This window comes from Zingiber officinale, chromosome 9A (genome assembly GCF_018446385.1).
Source record: "Zingiber officinale cultivar Zhangliang chromosome 9A, Zo_v1.1, whole genome shotgun sequence".
In the NCBI taxonomy this organism is placed as follows: Eukaryota; Viridiplantae; Streptophyta; class Magnoliopsida; order Zingiberales; family Zingiberaceae; genus Zingiber; species Zingiber officinale.
In genome coordinates, this window is record NC_056002.1 from 22,938,066 (window position 1) to 22,955,668 (window position 17,603).

Below are 17,603 nucleotides of genomic sequence, written 5' to 3' on the forward strand. Positions count from 1 at the left end.
TCTGATAGACCATTAAATAATCAGTCAAGAATTTGAAATTCAGCAGCTAAAATACAATGAACTAGGGAACACAAGAATTTAGTATCATTTAAATATTTTAAATATCTAGGAACTTACATGTGTTGCAAAAAGTTCATAAAAGATTATTACAAAAAGAGCAATTTACCATGAATAGACACATAAAAAGGGTTTTAAATCTAACACTATGTTCTAGGGGTGTAATCGAGCCGAGCCGAGCCGAACTCTTGGATGTTTGAGTTTGACTCGTTTATAATCGAGCCAAGCTCGAGCTTTATTTAACGAATATATTCATGGCTCACGAGCTTATTCGAGCTTTTATCGAGCCTAAACGAGCTTAATAAATATAAATTATAAATTTAAATATTCATTAAAAACTAAATTATATATTTTTAAAAAATTATAATATTCTTGTTAAAATTTATAATTTTATTCTAATAAATAAATTTAATATATTTATCTATGTTTTTCATAAGTAGAGTGTAAAATATATAAATTCAATATCAAAACTATTATTATTTTTGTTTAAAAGTTGATTTATGAGCTTAACGAACATGTTCACGAGCTAACGAGCCGAATATTGTGAAGCTTGAGCTTGGTTTGTTTATCTTAACGAGCCTCATTAAACGAGTTCAAACGAGCTTTTATCGAATCGAGCTTCGAATAGCTCACGAGCGGCTTGGCTCATTTACACCCCCTACTATGTTCCAAGTCACTTCAGATGTGTAGGACAATTAGAAAGAAGAAGGTTAACCAACCAATTGCCCAATAACAAATACATAAGTAAAAAAAAAATGCATGAGCAGGTAACAAAAAGAATAGGTATGGCTAAATTTTCATGGAGGAACATAGACTAGAAAACAACATCATAATGGAAACATTATTTTTGAAGAGACAATAGACATGGAAACTTGTGGGTTAAAGAAGTTTATAGGATTGGAGCGATTGAGTTTAAACATCGATTGATACCAAAATAGAAGGCTTCAGACCATAAGCTTTCGAATTAAGAAGTTGACAAATAGTTTCCGACGACGTTGGAAGGTTGGAGATACAAATCGACGACCTCTAGGGTTTGAGCAGTGAAGGGCAAGCAAATCATTAAAGGGCTGAATTGTAATGGGGAGATGCAAAATACGTTTAAGTGTTATAATTTTATATTATATATTATAAAGTAATGAGAATTATATTGTATATTATAAAGTAACATATGAAGTGAGAATTATATTGTATATTAGAAGGTTATATATAGTAAATTGGTTCATCTTTTTAATTCACACATATAAATTATGTACATTTTTTTTTACTTTTTACTTTATTAAAATTATTGTACCAAAGTATAATATTACTGTAAATTAATAATGAACCTCATGTTTTTTAAAATCTAAAGTAAATAATGATATTTTACTTCGTGTTATTATTGAAGTTTATTATTATATATTACTTCATACTTTCTAATTATCGAAATAACGTGTGACGAAGTAAAAATAAAATTTTTTACTAATGGTCACATAAAATAGAACAAAATACAATGTGTTTAGCAACGCACAACCAAACAAATCCGTTGGTGTTTGACTGCTAAAAATCGAACACATGAACACACATTCGACAGACATTGGCTGAACATGTCCAGTTGCTTTTCAGTGGGTAGTGGTCGAAAATCATTGTGTTTGGTCAACAATGGTTGAACACATTGAGTTGTGTTTAGTCAGCAATGGCTAAACACATTTGGTGGTTATTGACCGAACACATTATGTTGTGTTCGATGGACTATGATCAAACAAATTCTAATGCGTTCGATCGATGGTAATCGACAAGCAATAATGAGTTCGGGTTGAATGACACACGACTAAAATTCAGTAGATCTATCGTACATTTTGCAATTTCAACAATCCAATACAATCCTAAAGTCAATTTCATACAAACAAAAAATCATATTCAAATAAGTTTCATCACTCATAAAAAAAAAAAAACTAAACACAAATCTAACAAAAATAAAAGTTTACCTACGTAATGAAAGGCCTAATGAACACTAATTGTATAATTCAAGTACCGTTATTTGATGGCGTCGGTAGAAATTGAGTTGTCCAAGTCCGATTGATATTCGACCAATGTGCGTTGAAGAGATGAAAAAGTAAAAGTAGAGCGCAGCTACTTGAGTTTCATAGTCGCATGTGTTGTGCTGAAGAGATAGAGAGAGACGAACAGGAGAGAGGGAAAGTGGGAGATGGAGACACAGATTTTTTTTTTTTCTTTGTTTTTTTAAATAAATTGGATTTTTTTTATTAAAAAGGGTAAAATAAAAATATTAGGAGGTTTGTTTAGAAACATTTATGATAAAAAAACTATTGGCAGATGTATTTAAAAAATGGAGTGGGTTTAGGGAAAGTGGGGGTGTGGATAGCCCCCACCCTATTTTTATTATGATTTAAAATGTAAAAGATAATATTTATCACTTTAGTGTTTAGTTATATATTGATACTCAAGAACACGGAAGGCCGACCCCGCTTCCCTCTTTTCCTTCAGGAATTGTAGGGCTTTTCTTCTAACACATCCTCTTCCGCTTCAAATTTCCTCTTTACTAGGGATTTCGACCCCGATCCATCTGCTGACAGTCCATGGAGCACGCCGCCGTGGTCCCCGAAGCACCAGTTCGCCGGGTTCTTCCCCGAACTCTTCTCGTGATTTTCTTTTTGCTTCTTGAGCCTAATCCTTGCTTTCTACTGTCCGACTTCACTTTGTGCAGAAGAGGGGCAGGCCGCCCAAGAATGCGAGTAAAGCAGGGGTAAGCAAACCCAGCGTCTCCACCGTGGAGAAGGTGGACCGCAGCCCTACTAACGAAGAGCAAGGATCCGGGGATGGCTCCTATGATGCTTTCGACGATCACGCCCCAAAGGCTAAGAGGAAAGCGGCAATTCGGGCTGCCGGATGGAAGGAAGATCAAAGCTTGATCGGTTTGTACGCTTGATTCTTGTTACATTGGTAAATTATTGTTTGAAAGATCTTGGATTTGGCACCATTCCTTGTTTGCTCTCCAATTTGAAGAAGTTCGCCAGGTGTATAACAACTAAATATCCATTGCTCGAGTAGGTGATTTCTTACATATGAGAAGCCCGCCCCTGCTTATTCCAGCTGTATTTTTCATGTCAATCATGATAGCGGTGTTATTGGGAATTCTGGCTTTAAGGCGTGCTGTTCACTTTCTTTAAACTGATAACTGCGCCCACTACAATCCCTATGACTTCCAAGTTGTTGGATCTTACTAACATTTCCATGCTCATTCTTTGCTTGTAGTTTTTAAAGAATTTCTATATGACATGAAAGATGCATATAATTTATCTTATTATGCTTCTTTGCTCAAGAACTTGTAGTTGGTGTTATTTTGTTAAGATTATAAGTTCCTAGTAGATTTAACTCGAAGTGGGTGTGTAACAATAAAATTCGTATTCAAGCTGATCTAATCCTATACACGGTAGAGCTAACGTTAGTCTTCATATATCATTGGTTAGAGGCGATTTTAGGCTCTTGATAAGTATGTGAAGCCTTAATGGAGAGATGTAACCTATGAAGAGAATTTTAGAGTTTGATGTTGTAGGTTGAGCATATTCTTTTCAAAAAAGTAGTGAAATGTAAATTAAAAAGAGGATAACTTTTGGCAAAACTGGTCATGTAGAAGGTGAGGAAAACTAATGAATTTAGCAATTTGATAATAAATTTCTACATGGTACTGTAGCAATGTTGGGCAAAACAGTCATTTTGTTACATTTGGTATTTATCTATTCAGATTCAAAATTTAAAAAGAAAATGATTACCAAAACTGCAGCATAGTCAGATTTTTAAGTCTTAGTCTTTTTTTTTCTTTGAATTGATAGATAGTAAGAGACCATTGGAATTCACCTATTTTTTCTAAGTGGCTAAACAACTAAAAAATGATAATTTGACTCTTTCTCAAAACTTCTACATGACCATCTTCACTTTAAATTTTGAATCTAAACAGATGGATCCACTCTAGGAAGATATTGGAGCGTATCCATGTTTCCACACTAACCAAATGATTAAAAAATGATCGTGTAATAGCTTTATTCAAAATTGCTACATGGATTTTTTTTTTCTTAAATTTTGAATATGGAAAAATAAATTCACTCTAAAATGCCATTGGAGATCACTTATTCTTTTAAAGTGGCTAACGACTTAAATGTGATTATATGGTAGTTTTCCCTACCCTAAATTGCTTATATGGCGAATAGATGGATCCATCATAGAAGGCTATTGCAGTCCACTCATGTTTTCAAAGTGACCAACTATTTAAACATGAGCTATACGGTCTTAGATGACCAAATTATCCCATTTTTAAAATTTGCATTTTTACTTTTTTTTTTGAAAAAATAGTTTCCTCCTAAACTTACATAATTCATATCATAGTGATCTTTATTTTTCTTTTATAAATTTATAATTTAAAAAATATATATATTTTTTAGTAATTTCCAACAATTTATAACTTGTAAAGTAAGTTTTTAAAAATGTATGGTAGAATTTATTTGATTTTGCTCTCTATTTTTCTTAAAAGTTCTAATGAAAACTACTTTATGAGTTTTGCTTAGGTGCACTAGACCAATTGCTGGCTTTTTTTTTTAAAAAAAAAAAATTAAGAAAGGTAAATTTGGCAGAATGCACCAGTTTGGACACCCTTTTGATGAATAAAAAAGGCGTCTCTTTGATGATTCAATAAAAAATGATTGCCGTTTTTGAGTTTTACCCATTTTTTAACCATGGAGGTAGAGTGACGAGACATGAGAAGATGGTGGTGTCCGGAAGGAATAAGAGCTAAGAAGGGATAAAGGGGAAGATAAGATATGAGGGAGGGGGTGGATGGAGGGAAACAAAATAGAAGTGAAGATGTGGTCAGTAGTGATGGTAGGGAAACAAAGATTGAGGATTAGATTTATTTCTCTCTAATTTGAAATTGAACTGAGTCAGTTTATTTTTCTGGTTTGAGGGATGATATGGTTCCATATTTTGAAATGATCTTATAAGGGTTTGAATTCTTGGTCAAAGTTTTGTGTTTAGTGAAAATCCTTTTGTGTGGACTTCACTTTAGACTAGAATGCTCCTTGAAATCCAACATTAGCTAATATTTTAAATTTATTGGTGTTTTTCACACAGATGTCATCAAGCATAATGGAAGAGTGATTAACCATGCTGTCAAAAAGTGGATTGAGCGCTATGAATTAGATCCAAAACCTGCAACAATTGAAATTTTGATGTTGCTCTTTGAGGTAACATTCCAGCAATTAGTGCCTTTGGATATTATATTTATTGCATACATTGTGAATTTGATGAAAGTTATTGCTGATGGACAGGCCTGTGGAGCCAAATATAAACTAGAAGTGGCTTCCTTTGAGGAGACTAACGTGGATGATGTTGTGGTCTCACTTGTGGAGCTAGCTAAAAAAGTATTTTCTTATGACTTACATGAAATTAATTTGTGCTGAACCATTGAGTTCTTCCTTTGTACCTTGGTTTATTTAAACAAATTTTAACTCCAATTTATTGTTTTGTGTATTCATGGATCCATGCCAACCAGTTGTTACTCGATGACTTTAGTAGTTTAGTGTTTGCTTTGTCTAACTTTAACTTTGCAAAATACTGCAGGGTGAAATAGAAGACAATTTCAACTCAAAGCAAAAAGAGCTTAAGAACTTCAAAGAAAATCTTGCATCATTCTGGGACAACTTGGTTATTGAATGTCAAAATGGGCCATTATTTGATAAGTTTTTGTTTGAGAAATGCATGGATTATGCAATTGCACTGTCATGGTATGTTTTTGCTTTCTTTTTTGTTTGCATGTTTTTCCGCCTGAAAAAAAATTTTTGTTAGGGAATAATGCTTGTGCACTTCAGTACTCCTCCTAGGGTTTATCGGCATGTGGCTTCGCTGGTTGGTCTCCAGTTGGTTACATCCTTAATAAATGTTGCAAAAATGCTTTCTGGACAACGTGAGACCACTCAAAGACAATTAAATACTGAAAAAAAGAAGAACAATGATGGACCACGTCTGGAGTCTCTCAACAAAAGGTTATCTCAGACACATGAAAAGATCACTACCATGGAGGAGATGATGCGCAAACTATTTAAAGGGTACTTGAATTGCATATTTTTCTTTGATTTCACTAGAATGAATCAACGTTGTTATCATTTCATTTTTCTTGTCTTTTGTAGGTTATTTATGCACAGGTATCGAGATGTTGATCCAGAGATAAGAATGTCTTGCATCAGTTCTCTCGGTAACTGGATACTATTGTATCCATCACTTTTCTTGCAGGATCTATACTTGAAATATCTTGGTTGGACACTGAATGACAAGGTAAGTTCCTTTCTTGAGTATTGTTTTCTTAGCCTTTCAACTGCTATTTTCCTGCCAAAAGCACTAATGCATTTCTTGTTGCTTTGGAAGAGTCCTGGAGTCAGAAAAGCTTCAATAATTGCACTTCAAAATCTATATGAGGTGGATGATAATGTGCCATCACTTGGTCTTTTCACTGAAAGATTTTGCAGCCGTATGATTGAGCTTGCTGATGATATTGATATTGCAGTGGCTGTATCAGCCATAGGTCTTTTGAAACAACTACTAAGGTAATGGTTTTTAACCTACCCTTTTGGTTCATTTGATGTTTATGTCATGGATATATTACTAAAACTTTGTACTGCTTGGTTTTGCAGACATCAGCTTCTAACAGATGATGAATTAGGCCCTTTGTATGATCTGCTTATTGATGAACCACCCTTAATCAGGCGTGCAATTGGAGAATTAGTATACGATCATTTGATTGCTCAGAAAATTAAAAGTTCCCATTCTGGACGTAAAGGTACCCTGCTGCTATCCGTTGAATATTGAATTTGATATGCAAGCTTGTTAATCATTACCTATATCTAGATGGAGAGGAAGAATCCTCTGAGGTTCATCTAGGACGCATGTTGCAAATTCTTCGGGAATTTCCTGATGATCCAATGTTAAGTACCTATGTTATTGATGATGTTTGGGATAACATGAAGGCCATGAAGGTATTTCTTTTCCTTGTATTTCATTGAAAATAAATTTTCTATAGGAAATCCTGTTGGTTTTGTCATTTGTGTTCTGGTGCTATATTGTTTTAAGATGCTTTGTTACAGGATTGGAAGTGTATCATATCCATGCTTCTTGATGAGAATCCACATATTGAATTGACGGATGTCGATGCAACTAACTTGGTTAGGCTGCTCTATGCTTCTGCTAGGAAAGCTGTTGGAGACAAGATAGTTCCTGCTGCTGATGGCCGAAAGCAGTATTACACAAAAGTTCAGAAAGTATGGCTGAAGTTTCTTTGCGTGACTAACTTTAGTTGCCGAACGTTGTTGAATCTATTCTGTAGCTAATAAAGTGGGCTTGGGATTGGCTAGTATTCAAGCCTGAGTCTGTTTCTTTTGCTACTTTGGTTTCAATTCTCAGTATAAGCTCACAAGTCGTAACCATGGTATTTCAGTATAAGATAGAATTATCATTAAGATCAAAATTTCAATTTATATGCCACATAATTGGAAGTCTTTCTTTTTGTTCTTTAACCTCAATAAGATAGGGATGACTAAACTAATTCAGACAGCAGGTTCAGACAGACTACTATTGTTTTTTGGATGCCACCTGATATTGCTTAGAGGGTTTTGTATTAATTCAAAATATGGATTCGAGGCATGGGAACTTTAATTTTACTGTACTGCAATACTGTACTGTTGGAGACTAGGAGGATATGATTGGTATAGAAGTTATAGTCTTTCTACCTTAGGCACCTTGCCGTCTACTCTTTTCGTAAATATGGGTCATGTATGTTGCAGGAAACATTTGAAAACAATAGACGGAAAATAACAACTGCCATGATGAAGAAATATCCTCAGCTGTTGCACAAGTATATAGCTGACAAAGCAAAGATTTCTTCTTTGGTTGAGATTATGGGACTTCTAAAACTTGAACTTTTCTCTCTACAAAGGCAGGACCAGGTGAGATTTGCATTATTATGTACTTAAGTGCCTGATGCTTACCAGAGCTAAATAAGATAACTATGTCGATCTGTTCTATCAGAATTTTAAGGCAATTCTGGAACTTATTGTGGATGCGTTTTTTAAGCATGGGGAGAAAGACACATTGAGATCTTGTATCCGCGTGATAACATTTTGTTCAACAGATAGTCCAGCTGATCTTCAAGATTATGCACAGAATAAGCTGAAGGATCTGGAGAATGATCTAATAATTAAGTTAAAGGCTGCTATTAAGGAAGTTGAGGTATGGACAATGTTTACTTGACTCTTTTAATCTTGTAAGTTTGATTAGTTAAGTATGGCAATTAAACCTTTGTAGATGGGAGGTGATGAGTACTCACTTTTGGTCAATTTAAAGCGGCTTAATGAGTTTCAACTGACTAAATTTGTGCCCGTTGATAGCTTATATGGAGATATGAGTAGCATTCTCAAGCTTTTGAGAGACATCGACAATGAGGCATGTAAACACCTTGAAATCTGCTTTGATATTTTATGCTTTTGATGACGAACTTTGTTGACCTATCAGGTAAAGTGTTTTCTGCTTCTCAACATGTACCTCCATGTAGCCTGGTCTCTGACGTTCATTGATGTTGAAAGTCCTGAGTCATCTATTAATGAATTATTATCTAAGAGAGCTACACTGTTTGAGCAACTAGAATGCTTCATAAATGAACTGCCTAATGCTCCACAGGAGGGTAGGATTGGAAATCTACTGTCATACAGAGTAAGTTTTCATTTCTGTGAAAGTTGTTCTCATTGATTTTGTTGCATTTGTTAAATCTCATATTCCATGCTGAAAACTTCCCCCCTCAAGTTTCTGGATTAAGTAATTGCCAACTGCCTTCCTTTTGGAATAGCTGTGTATCATACTTGCATATATATGGTTGCTTTCATTGACTTTGTTGCATTTGTTGTTTTCCATAAGATTAAATTTCACTTTCCAAGCAGAACTTTCCCCACTTAAGTCTCTGGATTAAGTAATTGCGAACTGCCTTTCTTGTGGAATAGGTGTGTGTCATACTAGCAGACCTATGGTGCTTATTTGAAAATTCTAGATTTTCTTCTACTAAACTGCATCGATTAGGATATCACCCAGATATATCCTCAGTTGAAAAGTTTTGGAAACTTTCTCAGCAGTTGCTTAGCATTTCAGGTTTGATTCACTCGAGTTAAAATGTTGCACTTTAGATAACTCCTGTATGGATTGCTCTTTGAACTCAGTTTTATAATTTACAGATGAGACCGAAGAAGAGGATTCAAACGAAGAATACATTGAGGATACAAACAGGGATGTGGTTATGATTGCCGCTGCTAAGTTGGTCATACATAGAGTTACTAAGGTACTACCTTTTGGTTGATCATTGTCCATTTTTCAAATGGCTGCATGACTAAAATTGCTTCCCAATGCCTTGTTAATGCTAAAAAATGAACTAAGAGTATGAAAGAGCAGCTGTTAATTACTTTTAATCAAAAGATACAATTTAAAGTGTTGAATCATACAATTAAAACTCATCAAGCGCTAAATATCATTTTGGTATTTTGTCTAGTACAGGTACACTCAAAGACATTTCATCACTTAAATTCTACAATCCACCTTCATTAATGTACAGCAGTCCAGGTCGGACTAATTAGGGTATTGCTCATACATTTCAGGATTGACCATCTAGATCCATAGTTCAACATTAAACTATTTCATTTTGGTTTCTATTCGATCTTGTGCCAATTTTCGTGTGTATTTATAATTGTCATTTACAGATACTACCTATAATTACTGAAGAACTTATTTACAAAACAATAGGATCCTGTAAATAGCTTTAAAAGCCGTTGATTCCCAGTATCATATCTCAAATAAATTCTCTTTTGCAACTCAATGCTTCTTGCTCATTGCTTTCCTGCTGATTGTCACCCTCTTGAAGAAATTGTGACTTTGGATTTGATGAATCATATATGGATAGATGAATAAAGAGGTGGAAAGGGTTTTGACTGATGATTGTAGGAAAAGATAAGTGGATAATAATAAATTTCTATAAATAAAAAAATTTATATAGACCCTTGAGTGTATGTGTGGTATTAGTCTTGATACTTTCCCCATTTTGACCACAGAACGTATCACCTTTTTTTCTCAGGTGGAAACAAATTGGAAGAGTGCATTTGGTTGCTTGTCTTCCTTTCTCAATGAATATATATAAATGTGAAACAAAACTGAGATTGGAAAAACCTAAAAAACATGTAGTTGAATCAGTCAAATAGGAACATAGGTTATTGGTTAGTTGATATGTTTATACTAATATTCAATGATGGGTGCTAACATATACTCTGCTTTATTTACTTATCCTTTCCTTCATCAAATTAATTTTTAATTACATTTACTTAAGTTTGGGACTGTAGTCTCACTATTTATGAAATCTTAGTTTGATTGTATTTTCAAAAGTAGCTATACTTTCAGCATGCTTTTTATATAGCTACTTAAAACTAAATTGTTACTAAATTTGGACAAGGTTTTTTCTGATATGAAATTTTGGGATTGTAGTCTCATTATTATGAAATCTTAGTTTGATTGTATTTTCAAAAGTAGCGATAATTTGAGCATTCTGTTTATAGAGCTACTTAAAACTAAATCGTTACTAAATTTGGACAAGTTTTTTTCTGATATGAAATTTCATGTTTATTGCAGGACTATCTTGCGGCTGAGATTATTTCACATTTTGTGATGCATGGAGCAAGCATCACAAATATAATCAAGAATTTCATTACTTCTCTAAGAAAAACTGCAAAAGATGAGATGCCTTCTATATTTTTTGAGGCATTGAAAAAAGTAACTATTTACCTTGCTAATTCTTTGTTATAATTAAACTTATCTTGTGGTATTCCTAAGGTCTTTTTGTAATTAGTGTATCTGCTCGTCGATTACCTTTTATTAAGGTCACTGGTAATCATATACTTAAATGCTATCACTTGTAGCTTTAGACGTGCATCTATTTTAACAAGATACAACAAAAAACTGAGTCCTGGCTATCTTGGTCGGACTTTGTAGTTCAACCACTGTTAGACTCTATATGAGATCATCATTACTAATAATTTCCAGATCTTATAAATCATTCTAAAATATGTTAATTAGAGTTTCTTGGTCTATATATCTTATATCTTCAATTTTAATTTATTTAAATAATGTAAGAATAAAATATATTCTTTTTTGAAATATGTCTACCATCTATTACTGATGTGACACATAATAGTTTAATTACTTGTTTAATGAATGATCATTTTCCCACTGAACTTCTGTTTCTGTGTACATAATATACGATCCCTCTTTTTCCCACTGAAAATGCTTAGAAATCTCTTTGATAGTGTGTGTTAGAAATTCATAATCCTTAATAGGAGCTCCCAGAAACTGAAAAGTTAGTAGCCAAATTGAAAATTTCGTTTTTTCAGTTTGAAATGTTTTAAGAAAATACCTTTAGTGAAGTGTTAGTTTATTTACTCAAGTAGCCTAAAACCCGACCAACTATATATACATGCAATGGTACATGGTATATGTCATAAGATATCTCTATGTATAATTAGTGCCAAGGACAGGCTATGCAAACAAGTTAATATTAGTGGGCATGTACAGATATGTAATTTATAGATGAATGATTCGACTAATATTTGTATTTTTTTTAAATACTAAATTGATTATTATTTTAATTATTTGTTTTATCTAATTATAACCAAAAAGCTTCATTTTGGTCTTTGTTCCAGATAATTTTGGTTTGGTTTGAAAATAAAAACCAGAATTTCCATTTTTGGTTTAGAAGTGTGCTTCATACTTTCCAACCCTATCCTACTTTGCACAGACGTATTTTGTTTAGTATTTTCTGAACTAGACTACCAAAGGCATTTAATGGAGTGTCGTTGGTTGCTTACCCAAACCATTTTGTGGTTCTTTTGTTTTTTCCATTAGACATATCAGAGGCAAGCATTGGGTAATGAGTCTTTGGCAAGCAACACATACTCGGATTGTAAGGATCTTTCTTCTCGGCTCTCAGCAACATTTGGTGGTGCAGCACGAAATAAACATAAGTGGGAGATTTTGAAAATCATCAAGGATGGTATTTCATATGCCTTTTCTGATGCTCCGAAACACTTGTCATTTCTAGAGGTTGCTGTTCTACCATTTGTCACAAAACTTCCCATATCCGATCTTCTAGAGATGTAAGAGATGTTTTTTTTTTGTGATATTTTGTATGCATTGCACTTGTAAAAATATCTTCTTTAATTTTGTTTTCAAACAGACTGAAAGATGTGCAAAAGAGATCAGACAAGGTAAACATAAATGAAGATCCTAGTGGGTGGCGACCCTATTCAGTGTTTGTCGAGTACTTACAGGAAAAATGTGCAAAAAATGATCTGCAAGGTACTAGTTTCAATTTCAATTTTATATAAACATGTTAATAATAGATGAAAATGGATCTATTTTCCTCTATGTAGCTTTTGATATAAGAATATAGCAATTAGTGCTATGCCATAGCAACTGATGCATAGTCTATGTTTTTTTTTTCAACTGTATAAACAATGGTGAAAAGGGCTACAATTAGAAATACTTAGGAGCAGGATGGCATGCTTGGTAAACTATATTGGGAAAACAAATTTTATATTTGAAGTGTTTGGCAAAGCTATGGTAAGAATGGAATGAAAAGAAAATGATTATAGAGTGCATAATTTAATACAAGGATAGTTGATTATATAATACTTTTTCGTGCCCCAAGGGAATTAAATATTGAAATTAATTAACTTGGCAAACTGATAAAATTAGTACAATTATTGAAATTAGATATAGAAATACAACATGAATAAAAACATTACTAAAATCTGACATAAGGGAAGCCTTTAAATTGTTAGTGTGTAAAAGGCCTTCCAATACTTAATGACACCTCTAACTACTTCTAATCTATTACCTGCAAATCCAGAGACAGTATTAATGATTTTAATGTAAAATTTATATTGCATGTAAGTGCCATAAATATGGAATGATATGTTTGAATAGCGAAATGAGACAACAAATTATTGATGGTTATTGTTTAGAATGTAATTATGATAATTCAAACAAGTATACGACCAGCAATAGCAGAGTGATTTTATAAAATAGGTAAAGTGATATAATAAATGCAACTAAAGCAATCACTAATGCAAATGACAACAAGTACAAGTATGCTATTCGACACCACAACTTAACCCTTTTTGAACCATTGGGTTTCTTCACAGATACATATTCGGCAAAGAGTGGTGCTTGATGCTTTTTCAAGCATGAGTATGATGGCCATTTAGCATAGATTGACATGTCTTTATCCAATCCTTACTTGAAAGTCCAAATGCTTAGATACATCATCATTTGACAACTTGCAATTCAATATAAAAGTGACAAGTGCATCTCCGATCGATAGACATAATCAGTAACTATCACCTCAACATCCAATGACTACATAAAGCTTGCCCACATTTTTTTTTGATAATCCAGTTGTCTGGGCCTTCGGTCTAACTAGTAGTTCTGGAGGTGGACAGCCCGACCCCATAGACCGGCCACCAGGCAAATCCTGAAGTGCGAGCGGCTCCTCGTCAAGTAGCTAACTTTCCAAAATTTTCATCCCATCGGAGGAAAATGCCCCGTAGTGCACCGTAGTTAGGATTCGAACTGTGGGTGCCCGAGGGGCTTATAATAAAGCTTGCCCACATTGTCTACAAAAGGTCATACGCTAACCCCCGTAGAGAGGTAAATCAGGAAACCGAGCAGGTCATTACGTGGGAGGATATTGTCGACTTTGTCGAGAATCGGCCCTTGCCTATTTTTACAAATCTACCACGTAGTGACCTATGTCCCGGGGGCAATGAAGCTTTGCCCACATGTGGCAAAAGGCGAAATCGCTCGCCCAACACCCCCGCCACACCCGATCCCAGGCCATCACGAGGGAGGTAAATCACGGCAGCCGAGAGGGCAAGTGGTGGTGGGGTGAGTTGCACAGGGTTCGGGGATTTACGCCTCGACAGCCCTGCGGTTCAACCCCGCGACCTCATGTGGCAAGCATGCCACCACTTACCATCTCACATGATGGCAAAAGGCGAATACGCTCGCCCCCAGCGCCCTCGCCAACCCGTCCCAGGGCCAACACGGAAGAGGTAAATCACGGGTACATGAATGGATATGATAAATCATAATTGATTTATGCTTGGTATATCAATACACTTCAACAATTATGCATGTGACAACCCCAAATCAACATTCCATTATAAAACAATATGAATAGCAAGGAATAAATTGTCAACCCTCTATCCTACCTGCCCAATTGCTCAATTTCTTTTAGGTTTAGACTCACCTCCACTGACCCAAATCGATCTAGACTCTTATAAATTGTCAATATTGCACTTGGGCTAGACTTGGGCAACAACATGGTTGGACCTCTGAACTCCTCTGCCAACTCCATTGATCCAATCACTACTCAATTGCTGTTCATATTTTCTTATCATCCTTCATAACCCATAATGATTGGCCCATATGAGATAACTGACCACTAATTTTGTTGGGTACAATTTCTCATGCAAAATATTTAAAGTTGATAATAATGCAATCATAAGTTTATATCAAATATCAAAGGGCTACCCTTATTTTCAAACTTATATAATAGGCAGTTCCTATATTGATTTGTTATCAAAGGAGACTCTTTGCTTTGACTTATTGAAAGGGAAACCATTTCCCTTTTAGTAATTTGAATTTAAAATCATTTTTATCTTTTCAATAACTCTGGATCTAGCTGACCTCACCTGGTGGGATAAGACTTGATTGTTGTTGTTGTTGTTGTTGTAGCAACTCTAGACCTATTACAAGAGAATATTTATAGCTTAATGGAGCAAGGAGAATTGCAATTTACATTTGAAGTTGTCGAACTAACAAAACTGAACCATTTTTGTTGGTTTGACGGTTTCATATGTTTACTTTGTTAGTTTGACAATTTTACAAGTGACTTGCAATTTTTGTCAATGAAACTGGTTACTTTTGATAATTTTGGGGCAAAAATCTTTTCAACTTTCTAGATAATCAATATTTTTAGAAGGTAAATATTCTAAAAGTTAGGATGATTCTTTTACCTCAAATTTGGAAAAGAGCAAATTTTCAATGAAATTGTTCACTTTTTAATATGTTAGGTTAAAGAGGTATATAATAAATATTTACATATCATGGGGTGCCCTTTTGATAATAGTCGAAATGTGAGTGCCCTTTTGGTCATTACGAAACTCCCTTGTGATTTTTTTTAATCCATTCGATATCTATGTGGGTCTAAAATAGGTTGTTACAGTCTCCTCATACATAACGACCTTGATGTCACGTCAAAGGTCTATAATGAAATTATTCATAATGTTGAAGAATAATCTTTGTTAGAGAGAACACAGCAGTTTGAAAATAGGAAACTTTGTCTAAGAGAACTAGCCAGAAGGCTTCACTTGGAGTATGAGTATTGTCTATATTGGAGCAAGAAGGTGCCCCTCCAGGATGGTCCCAGGAAGGGGGTAAATCACAGGGGACATTTTTTGCATGGGAGAGATCAGATACCTAACGAGACATTTTACATCCGTTAAGAATTGATTCCAAGGCCTATTGGAGCAACCACCCATGCAGGTACCAAGTGTGCCAACCCGTGGGGGCATGAATATTGTGTATAGCTGCTTATGGTAGCAGTGGCTCTTTAGAAGATTTAGGAATTTATCTTCTTCTAATCATAAAGCAAGTTGCAGCTTGCAATTTTAGCCTGTAACTGATTCAGCAGGCAAAAATTTGAATTGCTTGGTCACCCACTCCAAAGGGACCAACTAGTCAAACTTGCATGAAGTTGATCGGCTACTTATTTGTTTGTTACTGATAACTAGGCTTTAATTTTGCTAATGAGCTGCATATATGTACTAGCTTTTTTTCACTTATTGGTTGATGGATGAGACTGAAGTTATAACTTGACTGCAGATGAGAAAGAGGGAAACCTCCCAAAGCGGAGAGGCCGTCCAAGAAAGGCAATGAATGTAGAAGGAAAGAGACTTTTTGATGGTCATGAATCAAGTGAAGAAGATTCTATTAGTGGTTCAGAGCAGGATGATCAAGATGAAGAGGAGGATGAAGAAGCTCAGCAGCCTTTGATACACACGTTTAGAGCTTCGGCTTCCAAATTGAGATCAATGAGAGTTGCACAGCCAGATAGTAGTGCTCGCCAAGCTGGATCTGGAAGAACCACAGGTACTGTTAGATTAGATTGTTAGGCTAGGACATTTTGCATACATATTTCTTTAACACGAATTCTACAATGATGACGATATTGCAGAAGAAAATGTATGAACTATTAGGCCTTGTTCTGGTAGTTGAAATTGCATAACAAAATGATTCAGTTAATTACTAACAGGGTTTGTGAGTTGTGACATGAGGTTGGCCTGCATCATTCTCAACCCATGAGATGACGGATAAGTCTGGTCAAAATTTACCTGAAGATTACCTTCCACGTCTCCTAGAATTACAAAACTTGACCTTTCATTTTCATTTTTCATGAATATTGTGATTTTTCTTGGGCTGCTTTCATGTGCACTGTTGGTTTAGTTGCATCCATTTTCCTTTATGTAGCAAATCTTTACTTTTGCCCCTTTGATTCTTTCTGTTAATGTGCAGGTACGGACCACTAATCAAATTGATTTTCTGAAACATTGACGTCAATTCTTGTAAAATATTCTATCAGGAACCTCTTGACCTTTACTGTTATTGTTCTTATAACATTTTAGTAATCTGTAAAGTAATTGAGGTAGCGTGTAATATATTCTGGCGCTGGCATTTGCCCGCCTCCTGTTTTGTGTATGTATCTCTAGATGAACCCTTTTTGGATTATGTACTTAATGTAATAGAACTTCCCGGTGCAGCCTGAATTCAAGCCTGAGAATTCTGTTTGATCATAAGAGAATCCTATAAAGACTAAAACTTTACTACAGCATGCAATCTGACCTGCAGAAATTGCACACGATCACAATCCAACGCTGATAATTAATTCCGGGAGCATCTTGTAAGTCTACTTTGTTCAAGAAATTTAACTTCTCTAAAGAGTTTGATAGCCTTTTTTCCCCCTTTTATTTCCATCAAATTCTGGTTGTGCATAAGTTATTATGTGTAATGAGTTTGATTGCTCAGTACTGGGTGGGTTTAAATAGTTTGACAATTGATCATCTACATCATTTTACAAATAAGCATGATGGAAGGATTTGATGGATACAATATATTGAAGTTTTTGTTCAGTAAAACAGGATTTTCATACTGCTTTGGTAGTCTACTGGAGGTTCATTTCATAGGAATCATATTGCAAAATTTAACCTATGTTTATATAAGCTGTTCACTTCTGTTCCAAATTTTTAAAAACATGCTTTGAAGTAGCCCTCTGTTCTTGACTTACACATAATTGTACATTGTTCTAATTTGGGTTTCAAACTATTACTCACCCAGTCCTCATCCTTCCCTCAGAAAAAAAA

The 17,603-nt window shown here is 34.7% G+C and overlaps 1 protein-coding gene across 1 annotated transcript; it reads left to right on the forward strand.

Moving 5' to 3' along the window:
- The first annotated feature begins 2,494 nt into the window (after positions 1-2,494).
- LOC122019695 (sister-chromatid cohesion protein 3-like) lies at positions 2,495-17,017 on the forward strand. Its single transcript, XM_042577164.1, has 22 exons — positions 2,495-2,675; positions 2,762-2,969; positions 5,179-5,291; positions 5,376-5,468; positions 5,668-5,831; positions 5,916-6,152; positions 6,234-6,378; positions 6,469-6,647; positions 6,735-6,880; positions 6,949-7,076; positions 7,185-7,358; positions 7,881-8,042; positions 8,125-8,325; positions 8,401-8,538; positions 8,608-8,805; positions 9,090-9,234; positions 9,318-9,421; positions 10,756-10,896; positions 12,025-12,275; positions 12,356-12,477; positions 16,069-16,335; positions 16,759-17,017. The coding sequence occupies exons 1-22, from the start codon at positions 2,634-2,636 to the stop codon at positions 16,770-16,772; spliced, it is 3,372 nt and encodes a 1,123-aa protein (XP_042433098.1). The 5' UTR covers positions 2,495-2,633; the 3' UTR covers positions 16,773-17,017.
- The last annotated feature ends 586 nt before the right edge of the window (positions 17,018-17,603 follow it).

Coding starts and splice junctions, on each gene's coding strand:
- LOC122019695 (XM_042577164.1), top strand. CDS start 2,634: ATGGAGCACGCCGCCGTGGTCCCCGAAGCACCAGTTCGCCGG. Junction 5,832..5,915: donor TATGCAATTGCACTGTCATG/GTATGTTTTTGC, acceptor TGTGCACTTCAG/TACTCCTCCTAGGGTTTATC. Junction 9,422..10,755: donor TCATACATAGAGTTACTAAG/GTACTACCTTTT, acceptor TGTTTATTGCAG/GACTATCTTGCGGCTGAGAT.